Source organism: Streptopelia decaocto (assembly GCF_964273445.1).
Source record: "Streptopelia decaocto genome assembly, chromosome: 4".
NCBI lineage: Eukaryota > Metazoa > Chordata > Aves > Columbiformes > Columbidae > Streptopelia > Streptopelia decaocto.
Genome location: NC_138658.1, coordinates 18,632,798 through 18,651,032, shown reverse-complemented (window position 1 = coordinate 18,651,032; position 18,235 = coordinate 18,632,798). Strand labels below are relative to the sequence as shown.

At 39.4% G+C, this 18,235-nt stretch overlaps 1 protein-coding gene across 1 annotated transcript in view; it reads left to right on the top strand.

The window, feature by feature from the left end:
• The window catches only part of SLC7A11 (solute carrier family 7 member 11), a gene marked incomplete at both ends in the record, with an annotated part of 60,978 nt that extends 44,629 nt beyond the window's left edge, over positions 1 to 16,349 (top strand). Inside the window, 6 exons of the mRNA XM_082051016.1 lie at positions 4,250 to 4,373; positions 5,593 to 5,696; positions 6,180 to 6,276; positions 9,215 to 9,364; positions 11,081 to 11,258; positions 16,282 to 16,349. Coding sequence (XP_081907142.1) covers positions 4,250 to 4,373; positions 5,593 to 5,696; positions 6,180 to 6,276; positions 9,215 to 9,364; positions 11,081 to 11,258; positions 16,282 to 16,349 — 721 coding nt within the window. The remainder of the gene's footprint in view (positions 1 to 4,249; positions 4,374 to 5,592; positions 5,697 to 6,179; positions 6,277 to 9,214; positions 9,365 to 11,080; positions 11,259 to 16,281) is intronic.
• Positions 16,350 to 18,235: the final 1,886 nt, after the last annotated feature.

Sequence of the window (18,235 nt, the reverse complement as noted above, 5' to 3'; positions counted from 1 at the left end):
ATTACAAAAGTCTTTCCTGGCAGTGGCTTGCCTTTGTACCAGAGGAGCAGCCTGCTTAAATATTGTCTTCGTGGTAATGCATGAGACAATTCCAAATCATTGTATAGGTTTGAGGCTAATGTCAGCACCTCAAGGTCTGCTCACAAAAACAGCTGATTTGAAAATAATTTTTCTTGATTTTGAAATCTATTGAGATTTCACTCTGAGATGAAATGCAAAAGGAAAGCGCTACCCTACAGTAACCACTAGTCACTTCAATGCAAGTTCAAGCCCTGGGTCTGCTTTAAGTAAATAAAATATTACAGTCTCCCACGTCTGAGCACACACGATGCTATGGCTTTTAAGCTATCAGCTATTCTGAGGTCTTTGCTGGTTGGATGAGTTTTCTGTCTTTGTTCTAAGACTCTTTTCCTAAGAAGTATTCTACTGAAATGGTCAAGTTTCCCGTCAAAAGTTTTAGCTTCGGTGAAGCAAAATCTTAGAGTGAAAAATATTTTTTTTCTTGAATTTTCTGACTACCTGTAGTCTAAAACTCTTGGCTAGCTGTGTGCCAGTTGTGGATTTGCGTTATATCAGAAACATGACTTATCATTGTGTTAACACCCCATGTTGTGTTTGATTCATAGGATGCAGAAGTGAAAGGTGAAATCTGCATTGATAGAGGTAATTTAATGGAGAGTAGAACTTAGCTAAGTTGTTTTTTTTTTTTTTTTTTTCTGATTTGGAAGTCTAGGAGAATATCTAAAACACAAGAAAACTGGTACAGTGATCCTCCAAGGAAAGGAGGTAATCCAGTGGTATTATGGTTTTTATTACAGTGCAGTGACTGTAGTTCATAGCAGAGAGTTTGATAATGGTATCCTGTTACAAATTGGGAACTGCCTCTTAAATTGGATGGATAGAAAAGACATGATTAAAGCTTTCATTTAGTGCTTTTACATATGGTTCCTACCTATCCGTCTGTGCTTTCAGATGATTCAAGGACCAAGTGTAAATTTGGGCTGAAGTGTCAGTGAGAAATGAACCATACTGTATTACTCATCCCTGGAATCTTGAAACTAGCTTTTCATTTTTGTCTAAATCTGTCACCGCCTAATCAGCAGCACTGTGAGAGGCTGTGTGCAGATGTACGGCAGGCCTCTGAAGGCTGCCCCTGACGAGAGACAAAAGGAGGTGCAACCTGGCCACTTGTTTTGCTCAGAAGACAAGGATTTGGGAGCTCAGAAGCCACAGCAACCCTTGTGCTGCTCCAGGCATGAGCTAAGATCTGTGGGCTTTTTAATGAATAGTACTTGCTGACTAGTTCCAGCTTGGTGGGTTGTTTGGTTTGGTTTGTGTTTGGGTTTTTTTGTTTGTTTGTTTTATCTATTACTCTCCAAGGGGGCTAGTGCTTTTCAGCATAACAAGGCAGGACTCACAGTGCTAAGAATGGTCACATCTGGAAGCATGTTTTGTTGTGTGTGTTTGTTTGTTTGTTTGTTTGTTTTTTAATTATTATTTTTGTTTTCCACACCCTTAGTTTTGATCCAACGTTTTCTTTTAGAAGAAATTAGACTAGGATTCAAATTAGAAGTTAATAAAGCAAGTAGGTGTTTGGTAAGAGTTTGAATGGACAATGATAGTTTGCTAATTTTAACAATGTGGTTTCATTCATTCAAATGGCATTTGTGAAAATATTACAAATTTGCTATTTTTGGCAGGCAACATTTTTTTTTAAGTTGGAGTAATTCTGATTTATCCCATAGTTTGGTGAGTGAAGCATTCATCCGTGGGGCAGAAAATATAATTAAAATCTCTGTTCTGAGAGGCTTTGAAACCACCTATTCCTACCTTAAATCAGATGCTAGGTGAATTGAACTCAATTTACACCCAGGTCAGGTAAGAAGCTTAACCATACTGGTTGTAAAATATCTGGCAACTGAACTACGAAAAAGGTCTTTTGCACAGGCATATTATCAACACACAGTTCTGCAGTATTTCTTGCGTCAGTAACATTGTGGTATTTTCAGCACTTGTATTCTGGGCTGTTTGCTTTGATCCTTGCTGTTGCCTTCTCCATCAACGAGCACATCCCACCAGCTAGGGAGTTAGTCAGGGCCCCAGGCCTTACAGTATCCAGGAAGAGACTGGACAACACCCTCAGACACATGATGTGAACTGTGGGGTTGTCAGATGCAGAGGCAGGAGCTGAACTCGGTGATCCTTGTGGGTCCATTCCAACTCAGAACATTCTATGCTTCTAGCTGACTGGCTCCCCTCCTCCTTGTGCTTGAAGTAGCTGTGGGTTAATGCAGTATCATCGTGTTTGCCCAGATTTGGTGCTGCAATACAGCATAATCCTCTTGCCAGCCTGTGTGTCTAGGTTAATCACAGTATTTGACACCATAGTTTCTAAGGTGGGCAAGATGTGTGACAGTGATACTGTCCCTCTTTTTTAATGTATTTAGTCTTGGTTTAGAGTTTCTTTTCAGCTCCATACAGGCATTCCTTTCAGAGGTGCCCAATGATAGGATGAGGGGCAACAGTCAAAGACTGAAGCATAGGATGTTCCATCTGAACATGAGGAAAATCTTCTTTACTTTGAGAGTGACAGAGCACTGGAACAGGCTGCCCAGAGTGGCTATGGAGTTTCCTTCACTGGAGATGTTCAAGACTTGGCTGGACACACTCTAGGTGAACCTGCTTTAGCAGGTGGGTTGGACTGGATGATCTCCAGACATCCCCTCCAACCCTAACTATTCTATTATTCCAATGAAATGGATTTCTTCAAGTAATAAGGACCTGTAGTGAAGAGGATCCTTAAGTTCTGACCCAACTGTGTTTCTTTGAGGAAAAAACAAAACAAAAACCACAACAAAACACAAAACCAACCAATGAACCAACCAACCAACCCAAAAAAACCCTACAAAAACAAACCAAAATCAAACCAACAACCAAACCAAAACCAACAACCACCCAAACCAAACACAGCTCAAACAGAAAAGAATGTATCTTTGAGTTGGTTTTCAAAACACGCTGTCCTTTGAGGGCTGTGGTCATAGTCTCTTCTGGGACACTAGAATTCCTCAGTCTGTCTCTCTTTTCTCCCACCTGAGAGGGTGACCTTCACAACAAAGCTCTCTAAATATAGCAACCTTCACATCTCTTCAAAAGCAATCTTAATACAGATAGCTGGAGAGTAGTGCCCGTGAAGCAGCAGCTCTGAGCTCTCCTCAGAGGGAGTGCACATACCATGTCTTTCCCACTGCAACTCTCAGCCTCAGAATTAAAGGACCAAGCAATAGTTTCAGATCTGAGTCTCTTCTTGGTGTGATGCAGACATCAATGATATCAAGCAAGGATATAAACTGGAAAGAGAGTAGCGTAACACTTCAGCATACAGTTTTGGTTCCTATCTTGAGCATTTGCCTGCAGTGTGGCTTCAGACAAATTCACTGTGCCTCTATTCCTCTTCTTTAAAGTAGAAAGAATTTTGCTTTTCTGCTTTACCAACTGGTGGGACATGCTATATAAAATTTCAGCATTATTATTTATTTGTTTTTTGTTCTGTCTTTTAGCCAAGATGTCAGGGGTTTTGTGATGTTCAATACTATGTGCTGTGCTTACACTATGAATTTGTGCTGTTCTTATTTCTGTGTCATATTCTGCCCTTACGTATCCCTGGATAGTGGGAGAGATAATTTGGGTATAGTGAGGTGTGCGAGGGAAGGATTGCACAGGGGACAAAAGGGCAGAATTTCATATTTTAGACATTTTGGTGCCTAGGGGAAAGTGTTGAACCACCTCCAGGTGGGAAGTTATTGAATGCCAGGAGGTGTGTTGGAGATGCCACTGTGATTGCTCTCCTGGTAGGCAGAGCTACATCACCAGTATCTATCATCTGCCTTATTGCTGGTTCAAGCACTGCTGATAGCTGCTGCACTCCTGTTGGGCTCAGCTTGAAAGCCAATATGGACAGGCAGCTCAAATGGGCCTTCTTGTATGCGAAGCATGGGGACCACAACCTCTTGGCGTCTGTAAAGGATTCCTCCCTCAAAATGGTTTCTCATCTCTTCATTATAAACCTATTTGCTTTGTTGAGATGGTTTTGTTTAGATGTGTTATTTTTACTGGTAGTTTCTAATTGTGATATTTCGGCATCACCAAATGTGCAGTCACCATCATTAGTGGCTCCTTCTTATGTTATTTGTTTCATGTTCAGGGAATAGCAACCAGATTGCAAAATAATGAGCTACCTTGTGTATTTCAGAAATATACCCCTCGCAATATGCATTTCAATGATTATCGTCACAGTTGGCTATGTGTTAACAAACGTGGCTTATTTCACTACAATCAGTGCTGGGGAATTGCTGCTTTCAAAAGCTGTAGCAGTGGTAAGTTATGGAAGAATAATACAAAGCTATATCCCTGCTGCAGTTGTGTTTGTTGATATATTCTTCTTTTTTTCTTCTTTTTTTTTTTTTTTTTTTTTTTTCCCAGGGGAAAAAAATGGGGGGACACATCCAATCAGGCTTTTCTATGGCTTCTTTTTTACACAACATATTAGCATCCTTGTGAAATTAGTCTGATTTTTAATTGGTGAGTGGGATTGCACTTAAGGCCATTCACAGCATTTGTAATGCAATGTTAGACCATATTTATATATCTGATATAACAAAGCCGATAGAACTTAATTTTTATTTCCAAGTACATACGTGAAAAATTTTTTGCTAAATTATAGGCTGAACTCCTGGGAAACAGATAACACAGATACCTGTGGAAGGGGGAGGTCTGAACTATTTTTTGTAGCCGGAAGCAGTAATGCTGTCTCTGTGCAACATGCATCCCAAATACTTAGGATGGGGTTTGCTGTGAATACTGGACTTTATTTGGGAACAAGTTGCAAGGCAACCTGCCTTGGTAATACTACTTCTATTGTTCTTCCTGAATTGTGGTGATGACACTGATTTTTATATTTATGATATCTAATTCTCAGTAAGGAAACAAAAATTTCCATTTGATTTCCAGTCATGACAGTGCCCATGGCTATTTCTGTTGATGTGGCATTTAAAAAATGACCAAATTCTGTAGCTTGTAGGAGATTTAGAAAAAGAACATTTTGAAAACATCAAGAAAATTGTGTGTGTCTCTTGTGGTGCCCCAAACTCCAATTAAGACTCCTCTGGTAACCTACAGTAATAAAGCATGAATTGATGGACTATACCTCTCGGTAGCACCAACTGAGTAAAATGAAGGTTGTAGAAAAGAACGTGGAGTATGCAAATCAGACCTTTGATCCATTCAGATTGAGTCTTCTTTTTGGAGTCACAGTTATCTAAACTGACATAAATCAGGGCCTAAATCCCACCTCCACAGCATTGCCTCAACTGGAGATCTTCCATGTGCAGTCAGGAGTATGGGTGGGAGACCTTGTCTGCAGTAGCCTTGGTATCACAAAATAAGAGGTGACAAATGCACAGGCCAGCTTTCAATGAGGGATGCAGAAAAGGAGTATAAATAAAACTTAAAATATTTATTAATAATTTGTTAATAGAGTCAAGTTGCTTTCCTGTTTCATGAAAAATCTCTGTGTGTTTCTCTCTCCTCTAACAGACCTTTGCCGAACGACTAATGGGAGACTTTTCTTTAGCTGTACCAGTACTTGTTGCTCTCTCCTGCTTTGGATCGATGAATGGCGGCATTTTTGCAGTCTCCAGGTGAGCATTGCTGGGGCTGAAGGACATGGGATATACACTCAAAGTAAGGAAGCAGGGCAAGAGAGAGTAGGATTCATTCCTTTAGTAGGAAATGAAAAATTACTATAATGTTTGCCAGGTGTGGGGCTTTTTCTCACTTTCTTCCTGTTGGGTTTAGTATCCTGTTATTAAAACCCTTCATTTTGGAAATGAATCCCCCTGAACATAGCACTTAATTAATAGCTGCTTTGCTCATGTAAAGGGGGGAAATCTGAGAGAAAATATTGACTAATATCAAACCACCGATCACAGTGTAAGGTAAGGAGGGGACATGTTCAGAGATGACTTTGATTTCTGCGTATGGGCTTCTCCCGCTGTCTTTTCGTGCAGAATACCTCAAACAAGCCTAAGAAGTGCTGCTGTGCTCTGTGACTTTCATGAGATGCTTTGCCTAGTCACAGTAATGAGCACATTTAAAGTCTGTCCACATTTATTTCCCACCAGGATGTTCTTCGTTGCATCCCGCGAGGGTCACCTTCCGGAAATTCTCTCCATGATTCATGTCCGCAAGCACACTCCTCTGCCAGCTGTCATTGTTTTGGTAAATCATACAAACAAATGTTCCTGCACAAGAATTCTTATTACAGGCTTGCTCTGGAGGATTCAAACAGAATTTGAGCACTGCTTGAGTCTCATTTATTAATGTGTATGTGGGCTTTGGGCAGGGCAGAGGACAGTAAAGAAAGGAATGAGGTTTGGGAGTTGTTCTTTTTCTATCATCTCCTTCATGCTATCTTGTCGGGTAGCACTTGACTGCCTATCTCTGCAACCTAATTCATGTCTTATTGCCCTTTATTTCTAAGGACCTGCTAGTGATGAGCTAGTTGCCTTTCAGAGAAACAAATTCCAGCCAAACAAACAAATAAAAAAGTGGTACATTTAACTGAAAGTGCAGCTAAACACCAGCATCTGGGAGCACCCTAAAGGCTCATTATACTGCCTTATAGTGAAAAATGCAAACAATTATACACTAAGACAATGGAAGGGGAACCCTCAGCAGTGCAGTGTAGCAGTGATTAAAAAATGAGAGAATGTGTGTCTGGGCAATAGTCTGTGAATTGTCTAAGGAAAACCACCAGTATTGTAGTAGAAATCCTATTACTGACTTGTAAAATAGTGGCAGAGCTAAATGTTGGCCATATGTTTGCATTGTAGACTAATTTGTGTGGCAAAATGTTAGGACAAAATGTCAAAAGGCAGACCTCAAATCTTGGTTTGCACAGTCCCAAAGAGATTTCCACTTAACATGCAGTCTTCATGACCGCAGGTGTTCAGCTCCTCTTCTGGGACCAGTGACTGTAATGTATCCGGGCAGACCTCTGCATCTGTGGGGAGTTCCAACCAAAGCAGAAGACGTGTGCATCTATGGATGTACGCTAGTAAGACCAGGTGCTTCTACTGGAATTTAAGTCTGCTTTCGCTATAGATGCCTAGGAGTTCACTGCTGAAGTGCCAGCTGAAGTGTCGAATTTATATATACACATACAACTGGGGGCATTCATATTTTGAAAATTAGGCAATGTGATTATGGTAAAAAGTTTTAATGGAATTAATTTTATACAAACATTTACTTTGGTTCCTTTTTTTTTTTTTTTCTTTGGGCTGAACTAGTCGTACCTTTGGGGTAAAAATATTGACTGTTTTCTGTGGAATGAAATGCCCTGAATGCACTAATGTTATTTTTTCTGAAAGACATTTTCTGGTATTGCATCTTATCCTGTTACACTAATGCATTGATTTTCTTTGAAAGAGTCTGATTCTTGTATGAAGATGGCTTTCTTTCAGATAGTAATTTTTTTTCTTGCCTTAGAGGAGTAGTTGCAAAATATATTGTGTCTAAGGCTTGTTAAATAGAATTGGACTTTTAGGAATTAAGAAATCTGTTTATGTATTTATGTCCTGATATTTGATAATGTGTGTGCAGCAGCTCTGAGAAGTCATGCAATCTGATTGTAACTCTGTTTTCATTTTTTTCTTGATAGCTCTCCTTTGCTGTCTGTGGTTCTTCCTTGTATTATCATGCTTATAACTAAGATTTTAAACTTTTAGGGGGCAAATGTATCTAGACAAAATCTTGCCCAGTATAATTCAGTGGTAAAATTTCCTTCGACCTTTACAGAGAAAGAGTTTGCTTTATATCTCTGTGTAAAGAACCAGGCACTTTATAAGTCATTAGAGATTGGAAGCCAGAGATCCATATTTGAAATATTGATCTTTCTTGTCCAAATCCATGCTGTCTTCACTGATTGTTTGTTGGGGTTTTTAAGAAGAAAAAAAAAAATAAAACAACAAGAAAAAACCCAAAACCAAACAATGAACCAAACAAAGCCACCAAAAAATAACACAGAGGATTCAAGTCTAGGTAACCAGTACAAGTTATTTTTCCATACATTAAGATTTAGCCCAGTGTTTTACCACATCTGCAAGTGATTACGCCTGTTGCCTCATTATGAACCTAGAGAGGCTGGAGGCTGTCACTGCTGGGATCTTCCCTCTTGCTGAGCAGTAAGAGCTACAGTGGAGTTGGCTCATTCCTTCATCCCCAAATGCAAGGACTGTGTCACTGTGGGCACTGGTTGCCTCATATGGGAAGTGCAAACCACCCTGCATAGTTGATCCAAGCTACTAATATTGTGGTTTTATCCAGAGATTACCCTAAAACAGATCCCTGTAGCCTACACTAATCATCTACCCCAAGGCTCAGCACTCTAGTTTATACATAAGCTTTTTCCTGCCTCACAGAAACCTTGTGTCTCAGAACACCTTTTTAATGAGGAAATCTATTTATTCTAGTGTCCACTCTCCTTGCTGTTCAGTAGTCACCTGACTGACAGTTAAATGTTTCTCTCTGCTTAGAAATGTTTGCATTTCTGATGTGCAGTGAGTCTACACCCTCCAAGCCTGAAAAGCACACTGCAAATATAAGCCAGTCTGCCCAGCTGGCATCCCATGGTGTGTAGTTAACCCCTACCATGCCTTCTTTGTTAAGTTCTCCTCTTGCAGCCTGTAAGACTTTTTCTTCTTCCACAAGACACCTGGAATCTTTTACTGTCATATGACCAGATGTGTCCAAAATTTAGCTGCTCTTTTCATTTGTATCAGTGATGAGTGAGTAAAACCGGCTTGAGCTAACATATTTGTCAGGTCCCATGAGAATGATGCCTAGGATGCTCAGGCATTTTGGTAATGCCATGAGCTGCATGCCTGTGTGTTTATCTGAGTCACAGGCGACAGATATGTACAGATCACATATGGCCATCCAGGACAGACATGTATTAATCTAACAGGACCTCAGAGGACAGCTAGGTATGGATTACACACCTGATTGCATGACAAAGTCAGGCCTGAAGTCTGTGGCCCTCAGGTGTCCCTGCGAAAGGCTGTGCCACCTGTCCCCATGGAAAGATTTGTCATCACTGCTGTAAAATAATAGAGATCAGTTCACTAAATCCCTCTTATGCTCTGAATTTCTATTGCAGCATCCTCTCACAATGATAATGTTATTCAACGGGGATCTCTACAGCCTCCTAAATTTCCTCAGTTTTGCCAGGTGGCTTTTTATTGGACTGGCAGTTGCTGGGTTGATTTATCTCAGATATAAACGTCCTGATATGCCTCGTCCGTTCAAGGTAACCTCCGCTTTCTACTGTTTTACATGAATCCTCCTCCATTGTATCTATTGTGTACTCAGACAGTAAAGGAACATTTTCTGCTGTACAAAGCTAAGCTCTTTTTTGAGAAAAATTGAGTTAATGGAAAATAATATTTTGCACTGAAGAGTATCCTTGTGTTTTCCTGCAAGCTTCCCAGAGCCACCCCAGCTGTGGCATCTTCTGAAAGATAATTCTTGTCTGTTCCCTGGTGCCTGTGGGACAGCACCTGAAACTACTGTGCCAGAGTAGAAGTGTTTGCTCAGTTTTGTGTGTCTGTCATGTTGAGGTAGTGTGGTGCAAGCTGTGTGAAACACCTCTACTCCTATGTAGTTGCATGGGCTTCAAACTGTAAATATCAGGGTTATGTGTGCCAACCTAATTTTCAGCCAGTCCTCTATTTAATGTCTACTTTGATAAAGACCTTATTAATTTTACCACCAGAATTCATATCAGGCATAAGCATTAATATTAAATGTTTATTTCATTGCCTATCAAATACAGAATATGCCAATTTTTTGTGCAAATAAGTTACCAGTGCTATTATTGTGGTATTTGGGACTTGCAATTGATTTGCAGAGGCAGTTATTTTGAACCCAGAAAGAAAATGCTAATAGGCTGGGCCATTGAACAGTAGCTGTTTTGGCCTTGGTTTTGCCACTCTTTTTGCTTATTTTAAGTAACTTCTTACAAAGTAAGTTGTTCCATAGTGTGTCCAGAAATATAACGTCTACCATGGAAAAAAATGAAGTCATTTATCCCTATTTATATATTGCCAAGAAGCCTATTTTATGAAAAACTAAGAATGTGTGCTGTTGCATTCTTGTAGGTATGTCTGTAAATAAAAAGGTCAATAGCACAATCAATTTTTACTTTATGGGAAAAAAAAAAAGCTTCAACAGTGCACAAAAGAGGAACAGTATTGCTTCAAGGCACAAAAGGAAGAAAATAATCCCCAAGGAATTCTCCAATTCTCTGTTACACCAAACATCTCACAAGCCATGCCAGTAGGTGTTTCCCTCAGAGAGGTGCTAACATAGTGATTGCAGTGGTGTTCTTGAAAATTGAGAAAATTTATTTGATATTGTTATTTTTTTGGACTTTCAACAATGACGCTGATAAGCTTATCAGTCGTACAGTCAAAAAGTGCTCTTTCAGTAGCTATTAGTTGCATAATGCTATCAAATATCTTTATCACCGGTCAAATTGGTGTTTAATTTGATCTCTTACTGCCAGATTTTGATTTTTACCTTAGGAAGAAAATCAATATGTTCTTAATAGTTTTAAAAGGTGAGTTGAGCTCCTGGTTGTGTTTTAAAATGTTTTCTAATAGGTAATTATCAAAGAGGAAATCTATACCGCAGTTAGTGCTGCTTACTTATCTACTAGAGGATTAGAGAAAGGACTTTTGTAATGTAACGTATTTACAGCCCTCACAGTTTAAAAGATGTAAAACGCTGTAGTGTTTACTGTGTAATTAAAAGACTCCTGTGGTACTTACTGTATAGCACTCTGTGTAGCTTGGTTTCTGTGGTCACTGTCATCTTGTGTGCATGTTGTAGATACCCTTATTTCTCCAGAAGCATTCTGTACTGCTGGCTTTTATCCAATTTACATTTCATGGAACATTAAATGCCATTGTCATTCAATAACAAGGTCAGTGTAAAGTAAGATCTCCGTGTGGTTATGTTTCAGGTGCCTCTATTTATTCCAGCATTGTTTTCCTTCACCTGCCTCTTTATGGTTGCACTGTCACTTTACTCTGATCCAGTGAATACAGGGATTGGATTTGCAATAACCCTGACTGGAGTTCCTGCCTACTACCTCTTTATTGTATGGGACAAGAAGCCAAAGTGGTTCAGAAAGCTCCTAGGTAAGTCCCAATGGGATTCCTCTTCTTTGTGCTGACTCCAGGAATTTCTCAGGGCTCCCTGTGTTGTGAGATGCTCCCAATCGATACTCTCAGCTGCTCTGATTTGGGGATGACAATGCATGTGATTGCATCGTGGTGCCAGTTACAATCGATGTCTGCTAACTAACAAGATACATTTACAGCTAAAATGATTGACTTTGAATGACCAGATGCCTGTCCCCACTGCCTCATTCTCCCCTCCCTCCCCTACAAACACCTAATTCCTTTTGAATCACCCATCTCCCTCCCCTGGCCGTTGATGTATGCTGATAGAGAAAGCATTTCACTCCTAGGAGAATTGGTTTGGAAACTTGAACATCGTAGTTTTGATGACAGAATGGGCTTGGTGCACCCTGCTGAGATGATGTGTCTGTGGACCACTGAGGAGTATCTGGAATGGGACAGGCTCAGGCAGGCTTGGTGTGGGGATATTGTCCTCAGTGGTGGCTCCCGACAAAATGAGAGCAAAATACACTGTGTCTGACACACCTCGGTGGAAATTATTCCTGTGCTTCATGAAAAACGACTCAGAGGGACATGACTGTAGTATTTCATACCTGAAACACACTGAGAATAATTTTTATACCATTTCTGAAAGTTTTTGAAAGCATTTGTGGAAGTTCTGATATGTTGGAGAAGTGGTATTTGGAGCATTTCAATTAGAAAGAAGTCAGTATCATTTATTACAGCTCCCTGTTCTACTCTTTTTTTTTTTTTTTTTTTTATTACTCATTATGATATGAACTTGAGGTAATTAAAATTGAGGTAATTTTAAAAACCTGAAACAAGATTATAGGCAAAATATTTGAGGAATGATGGATAATTTATAAAAAAAAAAAAAAAAAAGAAGAAGAAATGCAAAAGAAAACCTCAAATCATTAAAGTTTTAAGCTAAAAATAGTATCTTTGTAGAGGTGCTGAATTAAAAACACACATTGTCTTCTGTGTTTCAGTCTTAAGGGATGATTTAAAATGAGCTGCTCACAAAAGAATGAGCTTTTCTATATATATATTATGCAATACCTTTTATATGTACTTTCTATGTATATGTAAATATCGGTTGTATGGTTATACCCTATTTGTTGTAGGATATGTGAATTTGCCTCTCGATTCATGCTGGAAAGTCCATAGACAATAGTGCAGAAAGTATTTAAGGAAAATATGTTAGTTTAAGACTAGCACACTCTGGTCTTCTTAATTTTGTTTTGATAAAGTTATAAATTACTTGCAATGTCCTGGGAATGGGTAGAAAGCTCCAGTGCAGATGAAAACTGTTGTATGCAAAAAGACATTCTATTAAATAGTTGGGTTTTGTCTGTTTATAATTTCTCAGCCTTGACATTTAGGGAGTAGGATATTTTTCCTTATCAAACTCAGGAGATTTTTGGCATTTTCTGTGAAGTCTCAGAGGTTTTGCAACACAGTTACTTGAATCTCTGGCCACAGGATGCCAGTATTGAACTACGTTACTTGGATGAGAGAAAAAAATATTCTCTTTAAGGTAGACTGGGTAGATGTCAAGCTTTTTCTGCCAGCTGTGACAACGAAGGTGAATCTTCTAGCTTTTCAGATAATATAAAATTCTCCTCCTAGAAAGGAGGCCTGGTGCCTGTGTAATACAAATGGATGGATACAGTGTACTGGTTTGCAGGGAAAAGCAGCGGATGCCAATCAGTGGGTGAAACAGCTGCCTGCTTTGCAATTATTATTCCCAAAATAACAACAGTAATGACAGAAAACTGATGTTGACAATTTTGAGGTGGAGCAAAGTGGAGATTTACTTGTTAAATGAAAAAGTACATTTTTTTTTTTTTTTTTTTACCTCAGAAGAAGCAATAAACCTTCTGCGTGGAGTCATTAAACTGGCATTATTTTGTGAGTGTTAAGGGAGCTCCTCTGTATAGCCTGAGAGCATTTTTGAAAGGCATTGAATGAGGATAAATTCACTTAAGGTACCTCTGTGAGATATAGAAAAGTCAAGTCATTGGGCAGCTGCAAGCTTGATATTCTAACCTTGAAACAATAATTGTAATTTACCAGAGGTATTTTTTTGCCAGATTAACTGGGTAACTTTATTTGAGAAGATAACTGATTTTTTTAGACAAAAGAGAATGTGGTAGATCTAATCTACTTAGATTTCAACAAAGCACTTTGTGTAGTACCACACAGGGAGTCAAAGCCTATTAGGCTGAACACAGCATCATGCAAACAAGTCTATTCCCAGGCTGCTTCATCTGTGCAGCTCAGTGCAGGAACAGAACCATGTGGGACCCTCTTTACCCATTTGCAAAGTCACCTTACTGGGGAACTTGACTTGCTCATGGCATGCTTCGGAGATGGGAGATGACTGCTGCTTGTAAACCCTACATGAAACATGTGCTACTTAAGTAAAGGACAGTGCTGATCCAAAACCACATGGGTACAGACCAGGCCCACATAAGATTAGGCTGGATACTCAGAATAGGTTTTGTAAGGATCAGAGGAGAGGGATGTTGAACAGCTAGTATGAGCAGTGGGGTAAAAGACCCAACCTGAAGGTGAGTAACAGTTATGAAAGCAGTTTCAGGATCCTTACAGTAGTAGAGCCCTTGAATGGTTTGCCCAAGAAAGCCTCTCTAAACCTGGGTGTCCTTTTTCTGTACATTTTGACTATCCTTAATGGCATTTACATTGCCCATTCTCCTTACCAAATGACTGTATGGAACAAAAGGTAGCTTTGTAGATTTGGGGGTTAATAAGGGTCTGGGTGGTATTTTGTAGATAGAATCACATTTTGTTCTCTCCTCTTCCAAAGAAATTTTGCTGTAGCACCAGATGTGCTGGGACAAATAATTTTCAGCTAGTGCAGGCTTCATTTGACCTCTGCTTTCTTGCTTTTTGTAGAGCTAATGTGAAAATGAAAAAGTCAAGCCTAGCAAATCCTATGAAGCAGATCAGTGTGTAAAAGGATGCGGCACCAGCACGAGAATGCTATTTGGTCTTCCTCAGCTGAAAGCCCAACCTTAGACTCATATTTAAAACATCTGTTTCTTTACAGTGGATTGAATTGTGAGGAGCTTAAAAGTTGAATTCTGCTTTCATCATAATCTGAGCCCATGCTGGAAAAGAGATCTGTTTATAAATACAAAATGTCTCTTTCACGGTTATTTAAAAACACCAGAGGATGATATTTGTTCTCTCAGGACATAGTGTTACATGCTCAGCCTGATTCTCTTTGTCCAGTTTGTGATTTTGGGATCCACGGGAAATCATTTCAGCATTTTGCTACCGGAGATTTAACACCCAGTGTTATACGTATGTAGTAAATTACTGTTTTCTTTTCTCACCCAAGCTTTATGTGGTGCCTATGTAGATACCATATCTGGGTTTTTTACAAAGGTTGTCTCCTGGGACCTATTTACAGAGAATTCTTCTCTTGAAAGGGAAAATTAGGGTTTTGGCGGTGGAGGGGAAGTTGTCTTTACTGTCATGGTGTCTTGTCTTGTTACAAATGTGAAGCTGGTCCTGTAACTCCAGGTACTTACTGCTCAAAGCAGACAATACAGACATACTGACTGAAGCCAGATTGGAACATTTGCCGGGGGAAGACACTTCATTCCCTGCCTTATCCCATATATATTGCAATCAAAAAAACAAGAAAACATCCCAGCCCCCCAGCTTGTTTGATGGCTCCTGCATGGCTTCATCCCAGCACGTAGCAAAACTACCACAAGGAAATGCAGTAGTGGCAGACACCTTCTGCTGCAGCGAGTGCCAGGTCTTGCCGCAGGTGGCTCGATCCAGTTAGTCAAACTGGATTTTAAAATCACAGCCAGCTCTTGAGAGGCCCAGGCTTTCCCTCTGCTGCCATGCCCTTTTCCAAGAGTTGCTAGACCATAGGTCAGCTTGACAGAAAGCCTGTTCTTCCTCCTTTGCTCAGCCTCAAACCTGGAAGGGGTGGAGTGGCAGAGGCGAGCTCCCGCTGGCTTCCTGCTGCTGACTTTCCTCCTGCCCTTCACCCCAGCTGTGTTCAGCCCAGCTCTGAAGTCTCCGCTGTGAGCAGGGGAGGGAAATGTGGCCCCTGATGCCTCTCAACCTCTCTGACCCCATCAGTTTGCAGTCTAAGGGCAACCTGGCTTTGCACTGAACTGGTGACCTCCAGAGAGAAGAGCAAAAGATGGCAGGGTCTGCCTTAGACAGGAGAGCAGAAAAGTAGTTTTGGTTCATATGTTTCGTGAGTTGCACATTTTACCCTCCCAGCTTTACACTGGTGTAGATGCCGACATGTAGTGCTAGACAAGGAAAATCAGAACTTTCTGTTGCAACTCCTGCTTCTTTAAAATAGGTTATGAAAAAAAAAAAAAAGGTGGCAAGAAAAAGATGTGGTAAGAGAATGCTCTTTTCTTATTCTGTATGTAAATTGACTGTGCCATTTATTAATCAGTACCTTAAACAGAAAACCAGCAAAAACACCAGAAAGAAATGAATGTCCAGAGTAACAAGAAGACAGCATGATGTTACTTTGGATGTGTGACCTTCTTAGACCTATGAAGCTTTATAATCACTGTTTCCTTTTATTTTTTTTTTTTTTTTCCTATTTTGCTTAGGCAGATCTTGGCACAGATGAATTAACTTTTTGGAACTCTCTCAGCCTTTTATTTCAACATTGCAACTTTGTTAAAACTAAGCAGTTGTGCAGGTTACTTACGTTTTAAGATAGCCTCTAAATACATGCAGACCTTTATTCAACAACTTTATAACTACATACCCTTCTGCTATTATTGTATATGCATATCTTTGGATCAGAGGCAAAGAAAACATTTTTTAAAAGAAAAAAAATAAAAAAGTCAGACATTTAAATTATATATGCACCTGATATAAATGACCACTGTGAACTGTATGTTCAGGCAGGCTGTATTGCAGCTAAGATAATTTTCCTGCCTCCTTCTGCCTTCTCCTCTACTCACTCTCAAATTTCCCATGTGTTTGTGTTTTATCTTTGCAGACAGAGTAACTGAAATACTGCAAATCCTCTTGGAAGTCATCCCACCAGAGGAAGACCAGAAATCATGATCTTCATGTACAGCATTTAGCGTGGTGTTTCTTTTCAACCTGAGGAAGACAATAGGGAGATTTCTTCCATCACCTAATGCTCTGCAAACTGGAAAACAGGTCACAGCTGAGATGGATACTGAGCAAGTCAGTTACCAGAACTGTATTTTATGATGTTGCAAAATCTTTTTTAATGTGGTTGGTTTATATGTAGAAAACAAGAACTTATGCTTTGAGAGAACTCATCACTATTTCTTTTGTTATGGTGTCATATTTTAACAAACCATAGGTTCATCAAACTAGAATTTTTGTTGCGTTGTCACTGAAAATAGATTTAAGCAACGTGTGAGTAATAGTCAGGTGTACTATGAAGAATGTATCCTGCTTGCTGTCCCCGAAGAACCCAACTCTCACCAGAGGAAGGGTGAGATAAAGCTGCTGAGTTTCACTTACTAATGTTCTTCCCATCACTTCATTTGGAAGCCCAATTTGACTTCTTTTGGCTTGCTGGGAGCACCAACAGACTGTTGCAGAAACACAGTGGTTTCCACACCTTGTGGTGGCAAGTTCAAGGTTACTTTATTCCAGAGGTGTTATATGATAGCTGACACGAGCATCTTCCGAGAATTATCTGCCAGTGGGGCAAGAAGATTTTAGCCTGATGGCAGTAATTTCATATGGTAATTTTGTAGTTTCTACCAGTCTGGAAATGATTACTATTTTTACTAATGTTTCTTTGTATATGTATGTATAAGAAATACAGCAACTGAGCAATCACCTTCAAAAGATTCAAAACATTTGAATGTGACCTCCATTGCTGTATGAATATTTTCTATCTGGAAGCATATGGACCTGCAGTTATCTGTCAGCTAAACCTGACTTCAAGGTTTTATATCATTCTTGGGCAGAAATGAATAACAGTCACTGGTTATATAATCAGTGTGAGTACTGTATGGACATGGCGATAAATGCAGGACCGTTTTATGAATAAGATATAAGGCAAGCTACAACAGATTTGTTGATTTGAGTAGGCTATGTGCCTAATCTGTGGGCTTTTCATTCAAGCACACTCCAATTAATTGGGCTTTGAAATACCAAGGAACAGGTGCTCTGCCAGTGTTGTCTTCCCAATTTTATCTCAACTGAAACAGAGAAAGGCTATCAAAACTGATAATATCAAACAACAAATGTTGTTTGAGCTGAGATTTGGCTCAAGTATGAGCTGAAGTTTTGCCCTTTTTTTTAAAGATATTTTTAGATAAAGAAATTTTTTAATGCTTAAAAATTCAGTTTTATATTGTTAGTGAAAGACTACTCAACCTTAAGATTAAGGTTTGTTTTGACTCTTTTAAGAATATAATGCCTAAATATTGAATGCACTACTTTTTGAGCTGTTTTCTATCAGCAAGCAATGAAAAGTTTTATGAAACTGAGCAACATTATACTTCCTAAATTGGGAGAAAAGCACAACTAATAGCCAGACCACTACAGTAAAGGGAGACTGTGTATTATATGTGTGCTGTATATATACAGAATATCTACTGTTTTAAGGGTGTACAGTACAATGTCATAAACTTTATATGTTCTCCTTCCTTGTATTTCTATGGTGGAATTTCATAGAAGTAGGGAAATGCGAGTATGATTATGTAGAAGAGCAGTAATTTAAGACACAGAGAACATTTTGCAAATGAATTTTCTTTATATGTTTTCTGTTTACAGTAACTTAAAGTGTTTATTTGGAACTTTTTTAGGGACACATTTTGAGAGAGATTTTTATGCTGACAGTGCACATGTTTAATTAGTTATTTACATTTGGGTCAGAAGTCTGCTTTTGAGGTCCTCTCCTGCCACTTCAGTACCACTGGGGTTTTGCCCATGTCATCGCGGAGCATCTTCAGAGTACAGAC